Raw genomic sequence first — 16470 nt, forward strand, 5'->3', positions numbered from 1 at the left:
ATGAAACTAGATAAAGGCAAAGATTTGGGGGAAGAACATTTTAGGGAAAGGGAATAACAAGCCAAAGTCTCTGTAGCAGAGGTAAACCTGATGTATATTAAAAGCTTCAATAAAAGCAGAGTGGCTGGGTCATTGGTGTAAGACGAAGAGGGTAGGTGAGATGAACAAGGCAGACAGGGCTGGATTACATTGGGTTTTATAGGCCATGGCAAGGAATATGGATTTTATGCTGAGATGGGAATTCTTTGAAAGTTTCAACTAAGAGAAAGACATAATCTGATATATTTTTAAAAGATCATTCTGGATGCTGTGTGGAGTAGAAATTGTTGGGGGATAAAGTAGAAATTAGGAGCCAGGAGTTAGGAGACAAATGCAGTAGTCCAGGCAAGAAAAGATGGTGATTGGAATGAGATGGGCAGCAGTAGATATAAAGAGAAGTGGTTGGATTGGGATATATTTCAGAGGAGGAAGCAATAGCACATAGTAATGAATTGAATGTAAGATGGAGATTCTCAGGTTTTTGGCTTGATAGACTGAGGATGGTGTAATCTGTTGAGGTGGGGAGAACTGACAGAGCAAATGTTGCAGGAGGTATAGGTGGGAGAGACTTGGAAATCAAATGTTTTATTTAGGTCAAGTTAAATCTGAGATATTTTGAGTTATCGAAAAGGTAGATGGATATATGAGTTTGGAGCCCATGGGAGAAGTCAGGGCTGGAGACATAAAATCTATACATAAAATAAACAAACATAAATATGTAATATCAGTAACTTTATTTACTAGGAAGAGTAGCCATACATCCCTGTTTGTTCATTTATTTATTAATCAATTCATGCATTCATATACTTATTCCACAAATGTTTATTGTATACCTACCAACATATCAGGCTCTAGTACAGTCATGCCAATGGCATCTAAAGAGAAGAGTGTGCAGCCAGAGAAGGTGGGTCATGGGAAGAAAATACTAAAACTTTTTAAAATATTGATTTTTATCTAAAAACAGAAAAAAGTCTTTCAAATATTTAATATATAGATCGACACTGCCATCTCACTACTAATGAGTGAATAATAAGTGTGAGTTAGGCATCGTGGAGAATAATTTGGAGATTTCTTCATTTTCTTTGTTTTAATATATTGTGATTTCTTCCAGTTTATTTGTGCTGGGTTAAGTAGATTTACCAATTACATTATTATTTCATTAAATTAACCCCCACGAAAATGGAAGTTGCTAAAAAAGATTTCTGGAAAGAAAACATGAGTTGGAGATAATAAAGCAGGCCTAAGCAAAAAGATGACGATAGAGATGACATATCTGCTGCTAGCATGAGCTCTACAGAAGCCATCTTATTAACTAGTGGGCATGACATTTTGAAATCAGAGATTTGGAAATATTTCCATTATGTGATTTTGATGCAAAATGACATATGTGTGCTAACCAAGGCTGGGACTACAGTGAGGCAAGTGAGGCATTCACCTCGCGCACGAAATTTAAGGGGATGCCCCAAACTCAGCAATCAAGATAAATATCTAAATGCAATATTTTAAAAAGTCAAAATTAATGCAAAAATCTATGATAAAAAAATACCAAGTTTTAAATAAAGACAAGATCAGTACTCTAAAAAAAACCTTACACACGTACACTAAAACTTGAAGACAGAATTTTGCAACTTGTTAAAAGAAATCTTCCAGGCAATGCATTCCAAAGAGTTTTGAAAATATATAACAATGCAACTTCTTCTGGCTGACATCAGGAAAGATAGAAAGTTACTAGCTGAATTTCAACAAAAACTTTTCGTGGTTGGTGGACGGAGGTGATAAAAATGGATACTTGCCTTAGAAGAGCAGCCAAAGATGTACTTCTTCCATTAGGATCTAAATATCTTTGAGTTATCTTTTTCAGCTTATGACAGCCGTTAAAACAAAGTACAGAAATAACCTGAACGTTGAATCACACATTTTAATAACCGTTTCATAAAGTATTACAGATTTTTAAAACCACTGAAACCTAGTCAATCATATTGCTTTCACTAAATATTTTTAGCAAGAATAACAAGGATTTCTAAAAAGACAATTAATATAGAAAATAACTCTTACAGTTACTTTAAATGTTTATTTCATCTTCATCCCTTTTTTTTTTTTTTTTAATTTATTTATTTATTATTTTTATGGGTGTGTTGGGTCTTCGTTTCTGTGCAAGGGCTTTCTCTAGTTGCGGCAAGCGGGGGCCACTCTTCATCGCGGTGCGCAGGCCTCTCATTATCGCGGCCTCTCTTGTTGCGGAGCACAGGCTCCAGACGCGCAGGCTCAGTAATTGTGGCTCACGGGCCTAGTTGCTCCGCGGCATATGGGATCTTCCCAGACCGGGGCTCGAACCCGTGTCCCCTGCATTGGCAGGCAGATTCTCAACCACTGCGCCACCAGGGAAGCCCCATCTTCATCCTTTTTACGCTTTAAAAATCCTTTATGTCATACACAACAGGACGTGTATATAACTTCCATCAGTATACAGACTTTTTTTTTTTTGTAATAGGGAAGTGCAATCAAAAAAAGTTTGGAGAGCACAGGTACAGGTAGTTAATGCCGTGGGTGTTAGGAACGTGGCAGGATTATATTATCTCAGCGTGCTGTAGAATCGCTGTACCACAGAAGTCTTCATGAAGGACACCGCACCAGGTTTTCATAAACGGAGGTTTGAGGAATGAGCAGGATTTGGAAAAATAACTATTGCAAAATTTGTTGCCTATAAAACAGAGCACAGTGCTTACTGCCAGAGGAGATTAAAGTACTCTAAAAACACTTTTAAAAGAAGATCCTAGGTCCAAACTGCAGCCCTGCTCTCTGAAGCTATCTCAGCCCCAGACTTGAACCTGTCGGAGAAGGAAGTTCCCCGAAATGGCCCAGGAGAGTGCAGCTCTGAAGGAGGGGGACTGGAGGGAGAGTGATACCACTTTTCCGAGCCATGGGCTGTCCCCTCCCCTAGCAGGAGGCCAGCCGTGAGGTCCCTTGAGCCGTGCCCTCGGGAGGGTGGGGAGAGGGGAAAAGAAAACGCAGTCCTTTCTGGCTGGGACCGTGTCTGAGTGCAGAGGCCGGAAGGGGGGGGGGGGGTCTGTGAAGAGGAGATGAGTTCAGGTGCTTTTCTAACGGGGAGGGAGAGCAGTGTTGGTAGTAGGGCCAGAGGAGCGGCTTTAGGCTCGAGTCTCTTCCTGGTGGGCAGGGAGTCCGAAGAGCCCAGGACGGCATGGAGGACCCTTAGGCCTGGTCCTTTCCCTGACGGCAGAGGGAGTCCCGAGATGGACAGTCCAGAAACCCCCTCCGAAAAGCATTTGCTTGACCGTTCAACTAATTTTATACATACCGAGGCTAAGAGCTGAGGTAATTAGATGCGAGCGACAGCTGTCTCGGCACCTTGGGCGCCAGGCACCTGGCTTGGAGCCCGACGGGCCGAATTCTCGCGAGAACGGCAGCCGCCATTTTTCCATTGATTGCAGCGGGCTGGGGGAGGGGCCGACGACGAAGACGACGGCGGTGGCGGCGACGGCGGCGGCGACGACGACGGCGGATCCTTGGGTCGGTGTCTGCGCGCTGGTGTCTGAGGCCCAGGCTGAGGCCTCCTCGGTAGCCGGAGCGCAGGCGGTGGAGAGGATGACGGCCGCTGCCGTTTTCTCCTGAGCTAGAGCCGCCGCTACCCTCCCCCTCCCCCGGCAGGGCGGAGAGGAGCGGCCGGAGTCTGAACGATGGTGCCCGGCGAGGAGAACCAACTGGTCCCGAAGGAGGTGAGGGGCCAGCGGAGGAGGCTAGGCCCGAGGCCTGCGGCCGCTCTAGGCAACGCAGGCCGGGGCGAGGGGCCGGCTGCGGGCCCAGCTCGTGGGCCGTCCCGCCTGTGGGGGAAGGAGGTGTTGGGGGTGCATGGTGGGTGCGGCGAGCAATTGGGAGACCGGACTGGGTCTAGAGGACCGGGGAGCGGAGACCTCTCCCCTTGGGTTTGTGGGGCTGGACAAATAAAGGAGCGGACTGGAAGGAATCGGGTCCTGCTTTGGGGGAGAAGGTGGCTTCTCAAGTAGTTATTTAACACGTTGAGCCAAGATAGAGAGGTGATTTCAAAGAAAACATTCTGCAACACTGGCTGACCGGCACGACAGAGTGACGGTGCTGCTTCTGGTTTTGACAGTGGCAGTGTATATAGCTTTCAGGGCTTGTGAAATCTACACCCAACTTGAGCTTTGTGGGAGGGCAGTTAACTGCTACGACTTTTTTGAACAACTGTTTCTTACTTGGTAGTACTATGGGCCTGCCTAAATGGGGCCTCCCAATGATCGGTGAAAAGTAGTAAACGTGACTTTCACGTAAAGGTAAGAGATAGCGAAGCATTACCATATGGAGAGCTGAATTACTTTTTGTAGTTGGGTTGTGTACGCCAGTTTGGGTGACTTCTTAAATTCTTAAAAGCAGTGATATGAGAAGCCTTGACTTCTGGCTTCTGTTGAATAGTAGGAGAGGATTAATGGTAGAATCCAGCACTGGCCAGGGAATTTCAATATATTAATAGTATCTTTGTTGGCTTTATAAATATCTTCAGGGTATCCAAACGTGTATTTTTAACTGGTTGATCATCAGGCGAATGCTTTGGATTTTTAGTTCTCATATACCTTAATTAGAGGCAAGTGTCTGTTGAAATTAGCTATGTTGGATCTTGATATTTTTGAGTGATGTTCTTAAAAATTCTTCTTTTTTTTTTTTTTTGCCTTTTTTGGTTGCTTTGTAGCAATTTGTTGCTACTTGACCAAGCTCCAACACTGCAAAAGTGTTATTGGAGTTGTGTATGTATGATATGAATATTTTCCCAACATTTTCAGATGATTGTTTTGCAAGGACGTTTTTTTTTAAACTAAGTTATCATGTGTCAGTATTTATTCATCAAGCACCACCAACTCTGCAAAGCAGATAAACAGATGAATTAATCAGAATTCTTGCCGTGGGAGCTTTTAAGGCTACTAAGGAAGGTAACACTAGTATTCATTGAACTCCAAGTAGGGACTAGGTACTTTTCTACAAAAGTAACTCTCATGCAGGGATGGAAGTGATAGGTGCTATGAGAGATATAAAAATGAATTTTCTTTTAGAGCTACATAGTGCTGGTTTTCATTCCTATGAAAAGCAAAGTTAGTCCTTTCTTAATTAAATTAAATTAATTAATTAATTAATTAATTAATTTATGGCTACATTGGGTCTTCATTGCTGCGTGCAGGCTTTCTCTAGTTGTGGTGAGCGGGGGCTACTCTTCCTTGCGGTGTGCGGGCTTCTCATTGTGGTGGCTTCTCGTTGCAGAGCATGGGCTCTAGGCGCTCGGGCTTAGTAGTTGTGGCTCGCGGGCTCTAGAGCTCAGGCTCAGTAGTTGTGGCGCACGGGCTTAGTTGCTCTGCGGCATGTGGGATCTTCCAGGACCAGGGCTCGAACCCATGTCCCCTGCATTGGCAGGCGGATTCTTAACCACTGCGCCACTAGGGAAGTCCCCTTTCTTAATTTTTTGACCATTAGAAAATATAATATAGGTGGAACTTTGCTTTAAGAAAGCCCAATATTAGGTTTATTTCCCTAATAATTTGATTTATAGAAAACATGATATAAATAAACACTTTCACAGGAACATACCTGCAATGCTGCTTTTTCCTTTTGGATTTTAAAGATTAAACGCCTCTCCTTTAAGACTAACTCCCTTACCTGAGGCTTCAAACTCATCCCGACTTCCAACATTTTTTTTTTTTCCCTACTCTTTCTGGACCACATGCCTTTATTTTCTGTTCCCTAGACTCATCTTCAGTCTTTTCTTTTTCCCTGACTCCTTTTTTGATTCCTGGAAACATGCACAGTACTCTCAAATCTCAAAAGTCTGTCACTTTTTTAGCTAGCTAAGTAATTCATTCTTTTTTGATGGCCATACTCCTCTTCTTGAATTCTTCTTGCCTGCTTCTCTTCCTTGAATTTTCTTTTGCATTTGATACTTAAAAAAAATTCCTTGATTTTAGTAATACTGTACTTTTGGGCCTTTTTCCCCTGCCTGTTTGTCCTGTCTGACCACTCATTTAGTCAATGTCTTTCTCTTTCTTCCTGTGTCCTTAATTATCACTTTCGTCTCATCTTTGTCATCCCCTGTCTGGTCTTTTTAAGTAGGAGTAGAATTATATAGTGCTAAAGCTGAGAGAACACATAGTGATCATTTAGTAACTTATACCCCTTCACTTCTATAGATAAGGAAATGAGGGCCAGAAGATTGAAAGTGACTTGTTCAGGGTCACATAATGAGTAAATAAATGACAGAGCTAGGACTAGAACTCACATCCCCTTGATTATACTCTATTTTACACATCCCTTCATGGAACCTAGAGGCTCCGTAAAAATAGTTTGTAACTCTCTAAGTCCATTTACTATGTGAAAATAAATTACAGAATTTTAAAATGTCTTACTTCTGTTCTAATGGCTTATTACCAACAATTTGGTGGGCTTTTTTTTAGAGAACCTCTGACACTTACTAGATTTAGATATTGGTTAAATGTGTGCATCCATGTGTGTGCAGTTGTTGAACGAATAATATGTTATTCTGGTCCCTGAAGCTCAAGGACAAATGTACCTTAGAGGACTGCTGAAGAAGGCAGCTTAGTGTCATGCAGGGCTTGGCAAACTAGTCCCTGGGCCAAATTCAGCCCACAGCCTGTTTTGTTTGGCCCATGAGTTAAGAATGATTTTTACATTTTCAAATTGTTGAAAAAAAATCAAAATAATAAAAATAATCTGTGACACATGGAAGTATATGAAATTTAGATTTCAGTATGCATAAGTAAAGCTTTATTGGAACACAGCGATGCCCATTTATTTACTATTATCTATGGCTGTAGCAGAGTTGAGTAGTTGATACTGATGCTGTATGCAGGATAAATCTGGAACTATTTAGCTTGGTGTTCAATGCCTAGTACACTTTGATTCTGGCCACACTCTGCCCTTTCAGCTTATCTCTTCTTCCTCAAAACAAGTTTTTAATGCAGCCAAACAGGTTTTTCTCTAACTTGCTTTTCACTTCTATTTGTACTACCTCTTCTTTCCTACTTCTGCCCACTGATTCAGAACATTCATACACATCTTTCCTATCTCATTTATTCTAAAAAGCCTTTTCTGACCGTTTAACCTTAAGGATTTCTCCTTCTTAGAAGACTTTTATATATGAATAGAATTCATTTGGCAATTAATAAATAGTGCTTTGTGACATCTATTATGGTCTCAAACTGTATTTTATTGTTATTCATTATGGATTTCTTGACAGCAGAGATCTTTGTGTCTGTCTCTTTCTCTCTCTCCCTCTCTCTTTTTTTTTTTTTTTGGTATGTATTATACGTCTAAGACAGTGTCCTTTCTGAAGGACACTGATCTTCAGTAATATTCATTGATGTGGTTACAGGGTTGCAAGGAAACTTAGAGTTCTAACCAATTTCCCCTGCTTGGATATTTTCCACAACATCCTTGGCAAGGTGTTTTCCAGCCTTTGCTTGAATACCTTCATGACATCTCTGGTAACATCTTTGTCTTAGAAGAGATCTGTTGTTTTAAGTTTTTGAGTTGAGAGAAGTCTAGATCTCTATAGCTGCCATCTTTTTTTGATAGTTGCCTCTGAACAACAGAGAAATCTTAAATCATTTTGCATAGGACAGCTTTTTCTCATTGTTGAAGAGGGGGGAGGGGAGCAGGACTGAGCTTTGTTTCTCAGTTACTTTCTTTTAGACATAATCCAGTGTTTTTAATATTTCTCCTAATTGTTGTACCCAGAGGAGAGCAAAGTGAGTGTGGTCTGTTCTTTGTGGTAAACAACAAAGCATTTCACCTCACTTTTTCACTCTACTATATGTCTTTGAATTGTTTTATATTGTTGTTGACTTTGAGATCTCTTTTAATGTCCTTCCACTTTTATTTATTGCATCATTGTTTTTATTATTCTGTTTCCTTATAAGGATTTGTGACTTAATATTTGTTGTGTACTCACTGTACATTACTGTACACTGCCATATAGGGAATATTTAGAAAAAGTTATTTTTTCCTCAAGTATTTTATAGTATAATTAAGGATAAAAGGTACATATTACTAATAGTTTTAAAATAATACTTTCACTGCAATACTGAAAGTGGCGTCCAAGGAGTATATAAATGTAGAAAGGATAGAAAAATGAAAGAAAAAGAATATGTAGTTCCGTATCTCAGTGGATTTTTTTCTGCCTCTCTTTTCCATGTAATAAATACTACTTCTATCTGGAACTAATGATGATAGTAATAACCAAAATTTATTGAGCATTTATTATATGTCACATACTGTTGTATGTGCTTTGTGTGTATTAACTCATTTGAACCTCACAATGACCTCATAACTATATCAGGGCCGTTGATATTGAGAGCCCTCAAAACATTAAAACAACTTGTTTTTCATCTCTATTGTCTGTTTTTTTAAAAAATAAATTCCATTAATAAATATTATGGAACATGTCAAATGAGTATTCTTTTAATTTGTATGGCTTCAACCTTTGATTGTAATTTACACATTTATATCTACAGCCCTGACCTCTCTTCTAGTTTCAGATTTCCGCCTGCGTACTGGATATCTCTTCTTGGTTGTACTCTAGGACCTACAGATTAAATATGTGTAATATCAACCTCATTTCTCTTTCCTCTCTTCTCATGTCCTCCTCCCAGCATAGTTCGTTCTTTGTATTCTCTTGTTCAGTTAGTGTCATCATCATCTGTTTATTTGCTTAAGTTGGAACATTTTTTGACTCCTCCTTTTTCCTTTTTTTCATATATAGTTAAATCATCACTTGGAAAATATCTCTTGTATCCTTACCTTTCTCTTCGTGGCTCTGTCTCTATTTTCTCATTCAAATGTAGCCCTTTTAAATGGTCTGTGTTCTTCTAGGCTCTTTTCTTTCGTAACTGTCCTCACCACAACAGCCATTACTTTCTAAAACACATGACATTATGACTTACCTGTTTTAACGTTTATAATTATTACCCTATGATTGCAAATTGAATACTAGGTAATATTAATAAACACTATGCACCAGACACTGTGCTAAACAATTTACACACTTACTTAATATCTATGAAGCCCTTTAAGGCATCTCTTATCTTTCATTATGTGTTTTATAGATAGATAGAAAGAAAGTAAGGCTTAAAGAGTAAGTAACTTGGGCTTCCCTGGTGGCGCAGTGGTTAAGAATCCGCCTGCCAATGCAGGGGACACGGGTTCGAGCCCTGGTCCGGGAGGATCCCACATGCCGCAGAGCAACTAAGCCCGTGCGCCACAACTACTGAGCCTGCACTCTAGAGCCCGCATGCCACAACTACTGAGCCCACGTGCCACAACTACTGAAGCCCGCGTGCCTGGAGCCCGTGCTCCACAACAAGAGAAGCCACCACAATGAGAAGCCCGTGCACCACAATGAAGAGTAGCCCCTGCTCGCCACAACTAGAGAAAGCCCACGCACAGCAGTGAAGACCCAACGCAGCCAAAAAAAAAAAAAGAGTAAGTAACTTTTTCAAAGTTGTATAGCTGTTTGTTTCTAAGTCATTGTGGCCTTAACCAGTAGGAAAGTCCTTCATAATGTAGCCTCAATTGATTTGTTTTTTAAAATTAATTTTTGTCAAAGTTATACATGCACATATTGAAAAGAGTTGAATAACTCCGCTCTGCAGATTTCTCCCTCCCCTTCATTTTGGGCTCTCTGGAGGCAGAGAGCTACTCATTCTTTTGATATTTATCTCCATATTTCAAAATAGTATGCCTGTAGTTTTCCCTCGTGATTTTTTTCAGTTGAACGGGTTGTCTACGGACTTCCTGCAATGGAAGATTCGGTTTAGCACTATCCTCAAACACAGACACACTTCTCAATTCTGCCCAATCCTTCCAATATTGTCATATTGCAAGTTGTTTGGATACATCCAGTTTCAAAGTTTATATCAATGTGACTGTATTCATAGTTGAGCCATGTAGTTTATTGTGATGATTTTCCCTTCTGTACAGCATTTTGTTTTCCATGAGTTAATATTTTCTAAAAATTTGCTTTTGCTTTGTTTTCTATGTATTTATCATTAATTTAACCAAGTGGTTCTCAATTGGGGGCAACCCAGAGGATATTGGCTATGTTGGGCAGGTGAGGGAGGACAGGAGTGTGCTACTGATATCTAGCGAGCGGAAGCCAGCTATGCTGCCAAGCATCGTCCTACACTGCACTGGACCGCCTCCCACAACAAAGAATTATGTGGTCCAAAATGTCAATAAAAGCTCTGATTTAGTCCAAACTCTCAAGTGTATGAGTCTTCTCCTTATTATGTTCAAACTACCAATTTTTTGATGAATTTCCTTGAATTGCAGCTGCTGTCTTAGATTTGCCTTTACAATCATCTTAGTAGTTTCCGTCAGGTCTCTCTTGTATTAGAGCTCCTGGTTCTATATCTGATGTCTTCATCTTTCTTTGTGTTCTCATTTTGGAGGACCACTTTCAATAGCTTTCTGGATGGGCTATAATTTTTTCAGGACTTCACATGTCTGAAAATGTTTCTGCCCTCTTGCTTTATAGATAGTTTGGCTGGGCGGAGAATTCTCGGTCAGAAATAATTTTCTCTCAGAATTTTGAATACATTGCTCCATTGCCATATTGTTTTCAGTGTTGCTGTTGAAACGTCAGATGCCTAGAAGATTTTTTTTTTAATTAATTAATTTATTTTTGGCTGTTCTGGGTCTTCGTTGCTGTGCGTGGGCTTTCTCTGGTTGCCGCGAGCAGGGCCTGCTCCTCGTTGCGGTGCGCGGGCGTGTCATTGCCATGGCTTCTCTCATTGCGGAACACGGGGTCTAGGTGCGTGGGTTTCAGTAGTTGCAGCACGCGGGCTCAGTAGTTGTGGCGCACAGGCTTAGTTGCTCTGCGGCATGTGGGATCTTCCCGGACCAGGGATCGAACTCGTGTCCCCTGCATTGGCAGGCGGATTCTTAACCACTGCACCACCAGGGAAGTCCCTGCCTAGAAGATTTTGAATCTTATTTTTCCTCTCTGGAAGCTTGGAGAACCTTTTCCCCTAGAGTTCTGAAATTGCTGTATTATGTGTACAGGTCTGTTTTTCTCCACTTCTGCTGGGTTCAGGGTAGTCTTATTCAATCTGAAATTTGTCTCATCAGTTCTGGGAAATTTCCTTAAGTCATTTCTTTTGTTTCTTTACCTTCATTTTCTCTGTTCTCTCTCTTGAATTCCTATTATTTAGGTAATGGGTCTACTGTCTTGGTGTCTAATTTTCTTCTGTGTTTACATCTATTTTCCATTTCTTTTCCTTTTTCCTCTGCTTTCTGGGAGATTTTTCTCAATTTTATCTTCTAATTCTTCTACTAAGGTTTTATTTCTGTTATCATGTTTATAATTTCCAAGTACTATTTTTTTTTCCTCTGAAAAAGTTTCAATATATCCTGATATATCCTGTTTTTGATATCCTGTTTTTGTTTTATGGATGCAGTGTCTTATCTCTCTTAGGGAATTATTGATACTTTTCTCCTCTGCATATTCTCTCTTTTCTCTAAATTTCCTTTTTCTGTTTGTTTGCTTTGGGCTTTGTCTTTCATATTAGATGCTTTTTTGGGGTGTCTGGTATTCCTTGGAACTCAATGCTTATTTAGAAGAGGGGCCTTAAAAAGCTGAATGGAAGCTCTGCCAGTGGGTAATTATGGTTTTCCTTGTACTTTGGATATGTGTGGATAATTTCCTTGTAGACTCCCAGTGACATGTTTTTCTCTTGTGCTGAATTGATTTCCCAGAAAAGATTTCTGATCTTTTGCTTGGAGAGAACAAGCTTGGGAGCTGAGTAGGAAACGGGGATGTGGGTTTCATCATAAAGTACATGAATACCCTTTCATTTAATTCTCCAGTTTTCAATGTGGCAGCCCTCAAATTTGATTGCACCTGGCATCCTCTAGTCCAGAGATACCTTGTTTTACGCTCTCCTGAGATTGCTTCGTCTTTTCAGGAAGGGTCAAAGAGTAAAAGAGAGAGGATCTGGGAGTTCTGACTGCTTCTTAGGCAGACTTAAATCTCTTATTCTAGCTTGGACTTCACTCTTGCTCCCAGAGTATCTGAAACTGCTAGTTCCTGAGCCTTTTTGGGTTTTTTTTCTCTTTTTTCTTTTTAATTTTTTATAGAAAGCTTGAGAAAAGAATACACAGAGTTCCCATATACCTGTCACCAAGCTTCTCCTCATGGTAACATCTTTTATAACCATAGAACACTTATCAAAAGTAAGAAATTAACTTTAGTACAATACTATTAACTATACTACAGAATTTATTCAGACTTGACCAGTTTTCCGCTAATGTTTCTTTTTATTCCAAGATCCAAATTCAGAGTCCCACAATGAATTTTGTTGTCATGTCTCCTTAGTTTCCTCTTATCTGTGACAATTTCTCAGACTTTTCTTCTCTTTCATGACCTTGACATTTTGAACAGCACTAGTCATTTTTGCAGAATCGCCCCCAATTTGGGTGTGTCTGATATTTTCTCATGATTAGATTGAGGTTATTAAAGAGAAGGCTATCACAGAAGTGATATGTCCTCTGCGCATCATTTGGTGGGGTGGGGGACAAGATGCTGATGTGTCCTACTGTGATGTTAACCTTTGATCACTTGGTTCAGGTGATTCTGCTACGTTTCTCCACTGTAAAGTTACTATTTTCCTCTTTAATAATTACTAACTACTTTGAGACCATGCAGATATCCTGTTTCTGCTTAAACTTCTGCCCACTAGTTTTAGCATCCATTTATAGATCTTGTTACTGTTGCATTCTAATAGTGATTTTCTGTTTCCCTCATTATTTCTGTATTTATTAATTGGAATTCTTTTGTGAGGAAAAGTTGTCCCTTCTCCCACATTTATTTACTTAATTATTTATTTATGTCAGTATAGACTTAAGATATTTATTTTATTCTTTCGATTATAACCCCAAAACTATTGTTATTTATTTTGTTGCTCAAATTGTTCCAGTCTTGGCCAGGGGGAGCTCTTTCTGGTTGGCATCTGTGCTTATCCTTGCCTTTTGAGCACTTCTGTACATTGTGGCACCACATAATGCTTCAACCCATCTTATACTTGCCCTGCCCCAACCCTGCAATCAACCACTTCTCCAGAGAGTTTATGTGCTATAAGCCAGGTGTCTTTGTTTTTCATCTAGGCTAATGTAGGTTTCAACCTTCTCAGGTGTAACAGTCACTACCACTTGTTTTGCTTTCTAGCTTCTAAAATTGTGTTTTGGTTTCCTATGGATTTATGCTCTTTAAAAAATTTCTTTATTCTTGTTTCAGAGACATTTTGGGAAGCTTTTGAGCTAAATGCTTGTATTCAATCTGTCCTCTTTGACCAGAAATTCTTAATGTTTTTGTTATCTCCTGCCCCAAGCCAATTTTGTTTTAGCCACATTCAACCACATTAGTTGCTGTTCCCTGATGTGCTGTATGCTTTCGTGTGTCACTTGCCCTGAGTGAATAATATGAAATATTTTTTAATATCTGCTTTTTAGGGAGTTTTAAATGGGTGAACTTTGATTTTACATGAAAACTATTTAAGTACTTTCTTAAGTACATTTTTAGGATTCTTGCCTCTTATTTTACATTTTTTGGATTAGTCACATAAATGTTTTGTGTCTTAGTGCCAAATATTATAATTTTTTTGCCAAAATGGAGGGGAGAGGCTTAGTGCATTTCCAGAGTACTAACATACCGTCACCATTATAGCCCAAGTTGAAAGAAAAGATTGTATTGAAAATAGGGGGTTGTGTAGAACAGGGAACTCTGCCCAATATCATGTAACAACCTAAATTGGAAAAGAATTTGAAAAAGAATAGATACATGTATATGTATAACTGAATCACTTTGCTGTACACTTGAAACTATCACAACATTGTTAATCAACTGTACTCCAATATAAAATAAAAAGTTTTAAAAAATGAAAAGTCATTGCCAAAAAAAAAGAAAAAATAGGGGGTTGTGAAAAACATAGTGTTAAATATACATTCAAATACCTATTGTAAATTTAGGTTCCAGAAGACATCGACTTTAAAAACTTGATTCATTGGTATTCAGGACCTTATTCAGTTCAGGCAACATGGTAGGTGTCATGATATGCAGAGGCATATTCTTTTATGAGGCTTATTACACGGATTTTAAAGTGTTCTGTCCAGGTATTGCTGCTTAGAATCTAATTTTGTACAGACATTCTCCACTGTAAAAAACTCTTTGGCAAAATAATTGTGACTAGCAGCGATGGCAAATGATTGGCAAAAATGATGTGCTCTTTCACATCAAGATTCTTAAAGAATGTATATTTTTCCTGAGCCTGCTTTTCTGTCAGTATGATGGAAGAAGGGATGGATATAGGTGTAGTGTAAGTGAACAGATGTCTCCTCTCTGCTCTACTGAATACTTCTGTTTACTTTGTCTCAAGGTGTGGGAGCAATAGTAATTGCCCTATTCTTCTGTTTAATGGAACTAAACTGAACCAAGCATACCTAAAGTAGCCACGGACAGGAACATTTTCATTGACATAAAACTGTTGCTGCAATCCACTGTCGAGAGTGTTGAGAGATTACTGTTTTTATGAAACTTACTGAAATATATGTCTTGAATTTGTTTTTTGTTGTTGTTTGTTTTGTTTGTTTTTGGCCATGCTGTGCCGATTGCAGGATCTTAGTTCCCCCACCAGGGATCGAAAGCAGGCCCTGGCAGTGGGAGCGCTAAGTCTTAACCACTGGACTGCCAGGGAAATCTGTTTATTTATTTATTTGTTTGTTTGTTTGTTTTGGCCATGCCATGCAGCTGTATTGAATTTTTTATGTTTTTAAAAAGCAAGCTTTTAAAATCCTACCCAACCAGCAAAATCTAGCCATTCTTACTACTATAAGAAGCCTTTCCTGATTCTCCTCTTTCAACCTGATAGCATTTTTCTAACCCTGAAATCCCATAACACTGTAGCTTTTGACATTTGAAAAATTATAAGTTAATACCTTTATTATTTGTGTTAATACCTTTATTAGAAGCTCTTCAAAGTCAGGACACAACAGTCAGAATGCTTGGGTTCAAGTACCGGTTTTGTGACCTTGGGCAAGTTATTTAACCTACCATTACCTAAGTTAAATGAGGATACTAGTAACTACCTCCTAGGGTTGTTGGGAACAGTTAATGAGTTAATACATACAAAGTGTCTTCCACTTAATAAGCACTCTTATAAATGTTATCTGTCATAATAAGTGTTACTACCTTCATTACTGTTATTACCTTCATCCTGTATTCTCCCTAGGGGCCAGCATAATGTACTGTACATTGTTGTTGTCCAATATGTATTGATTAAATAAAAATGAAGTCATATTTTAGTTATTAAATATGCTTAGTTGTTTGAAGTCAGGGATCTGATATGACCTGTCAGCATAAATCCTAAATGATTGTTAGATTTGACAGGTTCTTTTATATTATCAAGTAAGACCTGTTTTTACTACTTGTTGATAGTTGAAACATGTGACAAAGTACAAATGAAACTTCTTAGTCTAATGAGATCCTAAGAAAAATCACTTTAGTATATATAGATATTTGTTGAAATAACTTACTAGATTAACAATTTATTTGTTTATAAGTTTCAGTGTGAAATGTTATTTTAAAGCAGCATCCATGTTAAGAATAGTTTGTTTCCGGGAGAACTTTATGTGTTTGATAATTCTGATTTTCGAAAACTCTAGAGTATAACCAGTTGACATGGACAGAAGAACCAATTAACCTGTCTATTTTTGTCAGTTGTATTACTGATTGTGCTTTAGATTTGATGCTGTGTAATTGACTGCTACAAGACTTGCAGAGTCATTCAAATATTAGCAGAAATATAGTGGCTTTCCAGTAGAGAAAAATTAAGGGCTAAGTGACATAATTAAGAAAAAAGGTCTGGAATTTAAATCTTTCTGTATACAGTGAGTCCAGTACTTTTTTTTTTTTTTAATTTATTTATTTTTATTTATTTTTGGGTGTGTTGGGTCTTCGTTTCTGTGCGAGGGCTTTCTCTAGTTGCGGCGAGTGGGGGCCCCTCTTCATCGCGGTGCCCGGGCCTCTCACTGTTGTGGCCTCTCTTGTTGCAGAGCACAGGCTCCAGACACGCAGGCTCAGTAGCTGTGGCTCACGGGCCTAGTTGCTCCGTGGCATGTGGGATCTTCCCAGACCAGGGCTCGAACCCGTGTCCCCTGCATTGGCAGGCAGATTCTCAACCACTGCGCCACCAGGGAAGCCCGAGTCCAGTACTTTTGGTTTAGCTTTAGGAAAACAATGAACGTCATTTATCACCTAAGTGAAATTTTCTAGTATAACCAAAGCATTGTAGTTTGACTATAAATACCTTTCTTGTTTCAAATGATATTACCTATTTTTATTTC

At 39.2% G+C, this 16470-nt stretch overlaps 1 protein-coding gene across 2 annotated transcripts in view; it reads left to right on the forward strand.

The window, feature by feature from the left end:
• Positions 1 to 3479: 3479 nt before the first annotated feature.
• The window catches only part of USP47 (ubiquitin specific peptidase 47), a 125231-nt gene continuing 112240 nt past the window's right edge, over positions 3480 to 16470 (forward strand). For both annotated transcript variants that reach the window (XM_068556794.1, XM_068556796.1), the window contains exon 1: positions 3480 to 3773. In XM_068556794.1, the coding sequence (XP_068412895.1) occupies positions 3735 to 3773 (39 nt within the window). In that variant the 5' untranslated portion in view covers positions 3480 to 3734. The remainder of the gene's footprint in view (positions 3774 to 16470) is intronic.

This window comes from Eschrichtius robustus, chromosome 11, assembly GCF_028021215.1.
Source record: "Eschrichtius robustus isolate mEscRob2 chromosome 11, mEscRob2.pri, whole genome shotgun sequence".
NCBI classification, from domain to species: domain Eukaryota; kingdom Metazoa; phylum Chordata; class Mammalia; order Artiodactyla; family Eschrichtiidae; genus Eschrichtius; species Eschrichtius robustus.